Source organism: Malania oleifera, chromosome 1 (genome assembly GCF_029873635.1).
Source record: "Malania oleifera isolate guangnan ecotype guangnan chromosome 1, ASM2987363v1, whole genome shotgun sequence".
In the NCBI taxonomy this organism is placed as follows: domain Eukaryota; kingdom Viridiplantae; phylum Streptophyta; class Magnoliopsida; order Santalales; family Ximeniaceae; genus Malania; species Malania oleifera.
This window is the reverse complement of record NC_080417.1, coordinates 15,151,664-15,162,628: the sequence shown is the minus strand read 5'-3', so window position 1 is coordinate 15,162,628 and position 10,965 is coordinate 15,151,664. Positions and strand designations below refer to the sequence as shown.

The window sequence follows — 10,965 nt, the reverse complement described above, 5'->3', positions numbered from 1 at the left end:
AATTAATTTGACTAATTGATTGAATTGGCCGAATCGACCAATTACACATCCGTATTTTATTCTTTTATGTTCATATGCCCCGATTGGTTTGAGAAATTAATTGTAATTAATCGTTTTATTATTTGTATATTAAGTATACGTGGAGTCTGGTGCAGGTGAACTGTCTCCTTCATTGGTACGCAGTAGTTATAATTAATTTATACATATGGATTTATAGACAATTAATTAAGTTCAATTAGTTTCATTTATAGTTTCTCTTTGAGGGAAAAACATTTAAAAAAAAAAAAACAAAAACAAAAAGTCGAGAGGGTGGTTACGTGGGAAACAAAGATGAGATGGAGAAGGGAAAGCGACTCGTGGCTTGTTTTTAGTTACTGGGTCGCTCTGATCTGGAAGCACCTATTTATATATATATAGTGGCCTATAGCCTATAGCTTATAGGGCTAGTTAGCTGCCCTCCGTCCCTCCCCACCTGCAGTCCAACCACCCCTCCCCAACCTTTTTCCTCCTAATCCCCACTCCACGTCAAAGTGGGTCCCCCCTTTCTCACAAGCAATATGATAAATTATACTTGAAAACCAACTCTAAAAAAAATTTCTTTATGATATTATTAATTTGTCACATATCTAATATTTAAAATACAGATACACGAACACGTAAAACATGGAGGAAGAGCGCGTAAGAAAGAGCATCGGAGATTCAATTTCAGAAAAATACACTAACGAAACTAGCGATACTTGTGAATGGTGAGAATTTACTCTGTGAGCTAGCGGAAACTGTGGATGATAAGATTTCGTTCTGTGAGTCAGTGGGGATCATGGATGGTGAGAGTTCTCTGTGAGCCAGCGGAGGCCGTGGATGGTAATGGAGATGTGTCTCGGGGGTCGAGTTGACCGAATATCCAACTGATGCACGGAAACCATGTCCGTATTCCGGACTTTACCTAATCAACGAAACGTAGGGGGGGGGACGCTGATCCGTAGGTTTGGTGCCGCACCAGGGAGTCCAAAGGACTTGTTGGTGGTTAAAGTTCGTATGTAATAAAAAAAAAGAAGAAGAAGTTTTCTGTATAATTTCTCTAATAAAAAAAAAATTAATCTTATGTTTGAAACAACTAAAGATTTGAAGTTATGCTAATTTTGGATAAAATGATGTGTAAAATTGTATTGAAATCTGGCTAAATTCACCTAAATTTAAATTTAAGGTCTGAAGTTTATGCTATCAAATACTATCTTTTTTTTTAAAGTATATGTATTTTCTTATGATAAATTATTATTAATTTGCTTATTTAAAACCTCAACAGAAAAAAGTCTAACTTTAAAAAGCCATTCTTAATATCAATTAAGCAGTCAATATTATTTGCATTACAATGAATTAAGGATATTTTTCTTTTAGTAGTAATTATTTTTAATTTATATTCTAAAATAATCAAATATTTTTGTAAAGCTTTTAATTAAGATAAAATTGAAATATTTAAGTGAAGGAAAATAGAGAGGGAGTCGTTTTGTTCCATTTGATAATTAAAAAAAACATGCAAATAACCTTGACACTGTTCTACCTTAAAAAATAATACAGCATGTTACTTTTTTTTAGATAAATAAAGAATTAGAACATCATCCAACAACACTAGCACAGAACACTCCAAACCGTACCAGGCATGTATTAATCAAAATTGGTTCTCATTAATTAACTCTTAACTTATAAACAAGAGTACTGAGTTTTGAAAGTCTCAGTAGGAAGATTAATGCAGCTAATGTCAACTTCACAATTAGGCATCTCCATCGACTATTGCTTCAACCATATTGCATCTCTCTCTCTCTCTCTCTCTCTCTCTCTCTCTCTCTCTCTCTCTCTCTCTGTGGTTGGCCCATTCCATCTTTAAGTCCAACTCCACCCTCCTTCCTCCTCTTCAAAATCTCCATTTCTCCTCCACTCTGCAAACCAGGAGAGAGAGAGAGAGGCAATATCTCATTTCTAGCTAGCTCTGAAAATGAAGAACGTCAACAACAACACAAAACTCATCCTGCTCCACCCCTACATTCAGAAACAAGGAAGCTCCAACCGCCTCTGGCTCATTGCCTTTATCTCCTGCCTCACCATCGCCTTCCTCCTCACCCTCATTTACACCCGCGAATCCATCTCCATTCCCATCCCTATCCCCATCTCTACCACCCCCGCCGCCGCAACTACCGCCGCAGCCACCTCCGCCTCTGCCACGCCCTCCAATTCCCCGTTGCCCAAAGCCGTGGCCAGCGCCCTCCTCCACTACGCCTCCACCTCCAACGCCACCGGGCGCATGTCCCACGACGAGCTCAAAACCATCTCCGCCGTCCTCCGCCAGTGCTCCTCCCCCTGCAACCTCATCGTCTTCGGCCTCACCGCCGAAACCCTCCTCTGGCGCGCCCTCAACCACAACGGCCGCACCGTCTTCATTGACGAGAACCGCTACTACGCTGCTTACTTCGAGGAGAAGCACCCGGAGGTGGACGTGTACGACGTGCAGTACACCACCAAGGTAAGAGAACTGAAGGAGCTGCTGTGGTCGGCGAAGGAGCAGATCCGGAACGAGTGCCGGCCGGTGCAGAACCTGCTGTTCTCTGAGTGTAAGCTGGGACTCAACGACCTCCCCAACAACGTGTACGAGGTGGAGTGGGACGTGATTCTGGTGGACGGACCGAGGGGGTACTGGCCGGACGCCCCCGGCAGGATGTCGTCGATCTTCACCGCCGGCGTCCTGGCGAGGAGCAAGAAGGGGAACTCGAAGACGCACGTGTTCGTGCATGACTACAGTGGGGAGGTGGAGAGGGTGAGCAGCGAGGAGTTCTTGTGCAGGGAGAACCTCGTGGAGTCTAAGGAAAATCTTGGTCATTTCGTTCTCGAGAAGATGGACGAGAACACTTTCCAGTTCTGTCGGAACAGTACGTCGTCGTCGTCGTCGACGTCGTGATTGCCATTAACTGGTGGGGAAATGTCGAATGGTACAGAAAGGTTGTTCGAGGTGGTTATTTATGGCCAATCATTCTTTTGAATTAATCTTTCTCTTTTGCCTTCTTTTGGCGGGGCGGGGGCTTGTTAAGAAAATTTCAAAATAATATTGTTTTGCAGCTGCGAGTAAAATGGCACTTGTTAATGAAATCAAATGTTCTTTTAGATGGATCATGCTGTTGTCTTTATGGATTATTGCTTTTGGCTACTAAGTTATCATTAATTTTATTTATATTAAGTACAATAATATTAAACGAAAATATGCTTACATCTCCAAAATTATATTATTTATTAAAAATATTTCCTTAAACTTTTTAAAATGATACTTACGGCTCCTAAATTGTAAAAGAAAATGGTAAAATTTAATATTTTTTGAATAAAATAATAGAATTAGAAGCGCATTATTATTATTATTATTATTATTATTATTATTATTATTATTTTATGTTCTGTTCATATTGCTATGTTAATATGAGATTAAGTTTTTTTTAAAAAATTTTGATTTCAGTCACTTGCTTAGCAACCACTCTTTGGCAACAATAGCAAGATTATCAAATCTCCAATTAAAAGAATATAAATGTCAGAGACTTCTCATTAGTGTTTGTTTATCAAATCTCGAATTAAAAGAACCTTAAGTTGCATTTAGGAGTATAAATTTCGAATTTTAAATTTGGATTTGCACAAATTTCAATATAATTTTGTATGAATCTTATTCAAATTCAATACAAATCAAAATTCAAAGGCTATCCAAATATAGAATAAAATGCCAGAAACTTCTCATTATTGTTTGTGGACTTAGTTTCGTTATATTTTTGGACATGTCATATAAATTTATATAACATGGGTTGGTCACATATTCGAGTTTAAGGAAATATCTTCTTTGCGTAAAAGTAAGAGTAAGATAACGTCTATTGTAATGTTTCTCCCCCTACCTTTGCAGGCGTTCCTATATAATTTTATATTTTTATTAATTATGTTCACTACAAAAAATATAGTGTTAGTGACCCACACAAATTGTCATTAATAATTCAAAACTGTTACAAATAATTTTTAGTGACAAACTTAACTTTGTTAAAAGTAATGATGGTGGGCTTTTAGTGACAAACAAAAATTGTTACTAATAGTGGACCTTTAGTGACAGATATAAAATCGTCAATAATAGAATATGTTGTAATATGTGGCTCATATTTTAAGTGAAATGTATGTACAAAGAGAGAACATGGTAGAAAATAAGAATGCTGGTTTGTAGGATCAAATCGTTGATAGTTTTGCCAGGTGCAGAAGAAACAATCGACTATTTTTGTCTTGTTACATTGACTGTTTATCTTGGCTTAAACTGTCGATGGTATGATTGAAACCAGCGACATTTTTGCTCGGTTACTCAATGCTAGTTTTCAAATTTTGAATTGGGAAGTTGTATAGGTTGGGTTTCAGGAGGAAAACCTCTGAGAGGGTTATATATACATGTTGTATGATGTAACTTTATGTCTTTGGATAGAGGATAATTAAAAATCATCGTCGTTTTGCTCTCGTGGATGTAGGCATTGCTGAACCACGTAATTCTTCGTGTCATTATTTTTATTTCTTTCATATAATCTGCGTGATTGTGTTTTTCTAAATATTTCATTGTTGATTGCTATATTGTAAAATCATTTGTTTTTGTTGCGTATTAATTTGCACAACAAATTGGTATCAAAGCAATTGGCTACAATGGCTTTTGGAATTTCTTCTGCAAAGTTCGATATTGTTAAGTTTGATGGAACAAAAAACTTCGGATTATGGCAGAGAAGGTTTAAGAAATCGTTAGTGCAGCAAGGTAAGGTGAAGGTGTGACGCCCCGATTTTTCTACCATTTTTTTAAACAATAATTAATAAATAATCAATCATCTGCCATGTTACAACCTCTAACATCATATCAATAAGACCTGACCCGAAGTGGGGTACCAGGTTTTAAGTTTATCATTTATAAACACTCTTAATAGCGAAAGTCAATATTTACATATTGTTGACTTTATGAGTCCAATCCGGTTTTGATAATGACAAATCACTTGGTATTTGATCTGTGCATTGAGATTGTGAACATGAACTATATTTAGCATGCACAGAAGGATAACAAGTCATGGAGGCCATAAAGAACAAAACATACATATCTTGGTAAGATCCATGGAACTCAAAGAGTACAAGAATGAAGATACAAGTGACAAGTTCAAGAACATCATGAGAATGGGTACTTAGAACTCATGTATTTACATTTTCATATGATTTAATTTGAGGCTCAAATCATGAACTAAAATGATCTTAGGACTCATGCATTTCATGAACAACATTAGGGGACATTCATGGACTTAGAAATATTGTAAAAACCCCAGAAAATATTTTTATAAAAGACTCAAGAAAGAAAACAAAACAGATTTTTCAAACTAAAAGAAAAAATCTAGGAATTGGGAACTTCAGAAGACCGAAGTTAACCTCAGTCGTCTGAAGAATTTCTTCAGAAGACCGAAGATTAAGTTCAGTCATTTGAAGAATTTCTGGTGAAACTCAAAATTTGGCAAAAGCACCTCAGAAGACTGAACTCACACTTCAGTCGTCTGAACTCGACACTTCAGTCGTCTGAACCCCAACCCTAGTTATCTGACCCTGTGTCCAGATTATTTTTTCGAAACTTAAAAGAACTTCAGTCGTCTGGGCCCTTGACCTCAGTCATATGAACTTGCGGGAAAACATAAAAAAATAATTTTTATCAAGAGAACTCGCGACATATTTTTTAATTCAATGGTTAAGATTGATTCTAAAGGTAAAGCACCTATATATACATCATCTAAACCCTAGTGCAAAAGGTGAGATCAACGAGAATACACAAGAACAAACCTTTGGCATTCGCTTGAGGAGATTGCATGTTTAGCTCAACTAGAACATACTACTGAAACTTTAGATTGAGATTTTAAAGTTCTTACATCGAATCTGAGCTGAGACTACCTCAATTTACAAAAGACAATCTAGCAATCATTGTGCACTCTGTTTGGTATTGAGTTTAGTAAATCAATCTGTGCATTAATATTTATTTTCATTAGAGTTCTTTATCTATACTGATTTGCTGATTGATATATATTTTTTTTCAAAGAGTTTTTTATTTGCAAAATTAATTTTTGAATTTGTGATTAAGAGGTTGATCTTGAGTTTGCATATATAAGATCATTTTGATAAGATTGTCACTTGAGAAACGATTTTGTCATTGATTAAATATTCTTGAGTCAAGTGAGTTTTCATTCAAAGACTTGATAGTTTTAATATTATAAGACTATTTGTTTGAATATCCATAGAGTTCATAACGATATATTATTGAAGGATATTTTTCTAAAAGATATTACATTGGTGTTTGATCTTTGGAATATATATCGTGTATATATATATATATATATATATATATATATATATATATATATATATTTACATATTACAAAGATCATTGTGTGATTGAATATTTGAAAGAAAGTTGTTGATTTTGATTGATCTAATAATCAAGACAAAGTTTTTGAATAAGTTCACATAAGATATATTTGTGCATTTTCGCATAGTGAACTAGAACCCTAATATTCTCCAAAGCATTTAAATATATCATTACTTGGGAGTTTTGGTAAAAATAGAATTTGCATATTAAAACATATTCATTCATAAACGATTGTATCATTTCATACATTCAGAGCTTCAAGTTTCATCATATGTTAATGTATTAGGAATTTGAATTGTACTCACTAGCTTTGTTGGAAGCAACTTTGAGTGTTTTACAGATTTCATTATATTCACGGTTCGGGTTGTGAACCGAGTGTGAGGAGAGAGTTGTATCTCTTGTAAGCAACGGAATAGGAGGAAGCTGTACCTCTTGTAAGCAGCGGATTGTAAGTGAAGCTCCGTCCCAATTTAAGGAGTAGGGATTATAGTGGAATCCTTGAATGGATTGCTCAAGGCGAGGACGTAGGCCGGGTTGGCTGAATCTGGTAAAAATTGCGTTTGTATTCTCTTTTCCCTTATCTCTTTATTTTTTGCATTGCATTTCAATATCCAGCTTGCATGCATGTTTGTTGAATAATCTCACATGAACTGGATAAGTAATTGGTTACATTTAGACATAGGGACTAAATGGGAATAAGTTTCAAAGAATTTTTAAAATACCCAATTCATCCCCCTCTTGGGATTACACCTAAACCAACATTTGGTATCAGAGAGGGTTTACATAGACTTAATTGTTTATTTGTAAAAAATCACATAGCACATATCGGTGTAACTCCCTTCAGTGAGGGACACTCATCCACCAGACCATCAATTTTCTGTGGTGTAAATTACACCTATTGGAAACATAGGATGAACATATACCTGTTAAACGTAGATTGGAAGGTATGGAAAATAGTGACAAAGGGTAATCATGTTCCCATGAAAGTAGTTGATAAGATTAATGTACCTAAAATGGAAGATGAGTATATAGAGAAAGACTGGAAATCGGTGCACATAAATGCTACTGCAATGAACTTACTTTTTTGTGCATTAGATGTAAATGATGAATTTAATAGGGTAATGACATGTAACTCGGCTAAAGAAATTTGGGAAAAATTAGAAGTTACATATGAAGGCACTAAGGAAGTAAAAGATAGTAGGATAGGCATACTCACAAGTGAATATGAAGCATTTAAGATGACTGCTAATGAATTTGTTCAATCTATGAGTTGATCAGCTCAGGGGATTACCTCCAGTGTGAGAAGCGAAAGCTATGACAATACGAGAAGGGAGAAATTTTAAGAAGATGTCGGTGGATGAACTCATTGGATCGCTCATCACTTATGAGCTTGCTATAAATGAGAGAAAAAGTGAACAAAATAAGGCAAAGAAAGCCACAGTGCTTAAGGCAACATCTCACAGCTCCAGTGAGGGAAGTGACTTAGAATCAGATGACGACATGACCTTGCCAACAAAGAAGTTAGGGAAGTTCTTAAAAAAGAATAAGAAGTTCAACAGAAAATTTCAGAACTCAAAATTAGAAAGAGGAGAGTCAAGCATGAAGAAAAAGAAAGAAGATCCTCCAACATGCTACAACTGCCGAGAGGTTGGACACATCAAGCCCGAGTGTCCCAAACTAGTGGAAGCCTCCAAGAAAAAGAAGAAGGCGCTAAAAGTCGGTTGGGATACACATAACATTAGTTGTTCAGAATCTGAATCCAGCGACGATGAGATTGCCAATCTGTGTCTAATGGCACATGATGACCTTGAGGTACACTCATCATTTTCATCATCTTCTTATTATTCTAGTGATTCTGAAAATGAAAATGACATGATTTCATATGATGAACTGAAACAAGAATACTTGTACTCGATTAAAATGCTTGAGAAGAAAACAAAGAAAATTTCTGATTTGAAAAGTAATGTTAAAGAACTTTCAAGTTTAGTTGAACGTCAAAATGAATCTTATGCATCTCTTATGAAAGACAAAGAATTGAAAATTGAGGAGTTAAAAAAGGATTTGAAAGATAAATCTGAAATCATTTGTAAATTTATTGAAGGACAAAAGAATTTTGAAAAACTCCTAGGAGCTCAAAGAAATTCTCTAAAAAAGGAAGGACTTGGTTTTAATGGGAAAGAAAATCCAAAACAAAGACATCTTCACATGAGATATTTTGTAAGAGAGTTAAAATCATATGTTCCAACTAAGGATTACCATAGACATATTACATGTTTTAAATGTAAAAGGTTGGGTCACATAAAATTTGATTGTCCTTTCAAAAATAAAGATGTTAAAATTAAGAAAGTGTGGAAGGTAAAAGGAGAATCTAGCACTAACCCCCCTGGACCCAAGAAAATCTAGGTACCAAAGCTAGTTGTCTGATTGTGTCTTTTAGATATGCTTAAGATCATCATCCTCAAAAGACAGATGGTATATGGATAGTGGATGCTCACGTCACATGACCGGTGATAAAGCGAAGTTCACATCCATCACACCCAAGAATGAAGGATTTGTCACTTTTGGAGATAATGCTAAGGGAATGATCACATGTGTAGGTAAAGTTGGTAATGATTCGTCATTAATTATTGATGATGTTTTACTGGTTGACGGTTTAAAGCACAACTTATTGAGTATAAGCCTACTGTGTGATAAAGGTTACAAAGTGTCTTTTGAACATGACAAATGCATAGTAGAACACAAACCTGATAATAAGACATTGTTCACTGTTAAGCGTCATGATAACGTTTATACCACCAACTTTGATAACTTAACATCACAAAGTGTGACATGCTTCTCTGCTATAAATGAAATAAGTTGGATTTGGCATAGGAGACTAGGACACGCAAACACGGACTTAATATCTAAACTAGTTAAGGGAGACTTAGTTAATGGATTGCCTAAGACAAAATTCGTCAAAGATAAAATTTGTGAGGCTTTTCAACTAGGAAAACAAGCAAGAACAAGCTTCAAGAAGAAGAAAGAAATCTCCACTACTAGGCCACTTGAAATGCTTCACTTAGATTTATTTGGTCCAAACCCAATTCAGAGTTCAGGAGGAAAATCATATGCATTCGTAATAGTTGATGATTATTCAAGATATACATGGGTATTATTCTTAAGTCACAAAGATGAAGCATGTGAACAATTCATAAACCTATGCAAGAAAATCCAAAATAAAAAGGGATATACTATTACCAAAATTCGAAGTGATAGGGGTAGAGAATTTAAAAATCAAGGCATGGAAGACTATTGCAATTCATTAGGAATAATTCATAATTTTTCGGGCCCTAGAACACCACAACAGAATGGTGTAGTTAAAAGGAAGAATAAGTCTATACAAGAAATGACCAGAACTATGCTTAACGAACATAAATTACCTAAGTATTTTTAAGATTTTTTAGCATTGATTGATGAAAAAATTAGAGTACTTGTTGCATAGTTCTTGAACATCTTATTTAATTTTCTCAATACTATTGCACATGTTATAAACGGGACACATCATGATGTGTCTGTGTAGCTAATAGTTATAATATGATTTAAAGGGTTAATATTAATTATCAATACTATTAGCAATATATAATTTGGTGGTTTATTTTTTTTTAAATGTAGCTAATTCCATGTTATGATGACATGTTTTATTGGTGATAATATTTTTTAAGGTTATAAGGATAATTTGTCTAAAAAATATAAATCACTCACGTACCATGTAGATTATTGGTAAGTTTGGATTAAAAATTTTGTTAGGAAAAAGAAAAAGAAAGAAAATAAAAATAAATTTTATTTTTTACTATATTTTTTCTCTATACCAAATACAGTTTAAAATAAAAAAAATTGTTCTAATATCATTAAAAATTAAGAAAAACCAAATGTTAAGAATGTGTAAAATTAAAATTTTATTTATTGATTTGGTGTATACATATATTTTTATTTTCTTTTTCTCTTTTCTTAATAACGAATCATGAAAAAGTAAAATCCTTCTTATTTTCATTTCCTTTTCTCAATATTTTCAAAATTCCAAATGGGCCGTATAATAATCTATTAAATTTAACTATTTTTTCTCAATGATAAGGGGCTTTTACAATCATTAATATAATTTAATATGTAAGCGTCGCTTTTAAAATTTTAAGAGACAAATGCAATATAAATCGTATAATTTATGGGGTATAAGTGTGTTTACTCTCTATACCAATCTCGTGTTTGAGAACATAAAATTATGAACATTCGATTTGAATTTGTATGAATTTAAATAAAAGACAACATAAGTTTCTGTTACATTTTATATAAATTTACACATATTTAAATTTAATACTTTAAAATTTATATTCCTAAACATTAAATTAGAATATGTATTACTTATCTTTTGAATGCTATTTAAGTGTTGCCCTTTAAATTTTGTTCAAGAATACTATAAAACATATCAATTTTTACCATTTAAAAAATAGATATAAAACTAATTTAAATTAAACAGCATTATTATTTATACTCTA

The 10,965-nt window shown here is 34.0% G+C and overlaps 1 protein-coding gene across 1 annotated transcript; it reads left to right on the top strand.

Annotated features, from left to right (window-relative positions):
- The first annotated feature begins 1,740 nt into the window (after nucleotides 1–1,740).
- On the top strand, nucleotides 1,741–3,149 carry LOC131156975 (protein IRX15-LIKE). The gene has a single exon (XM_058110764.1). The coding sequence runs from the start codon at nucleotides 1,991–1,993 to the stop codon at nucleotides 2,945–2,947; it is 957 nt and encodes a 318-aa protein (XP_057966747.1). The 5' UTR covers nucleotides 1,741–1,990; the 3' UTR covers nucleotides 2,948–3,149.
- Nucleotides 3,150–10,965: the final 7,816 nt, after the last annotated feature.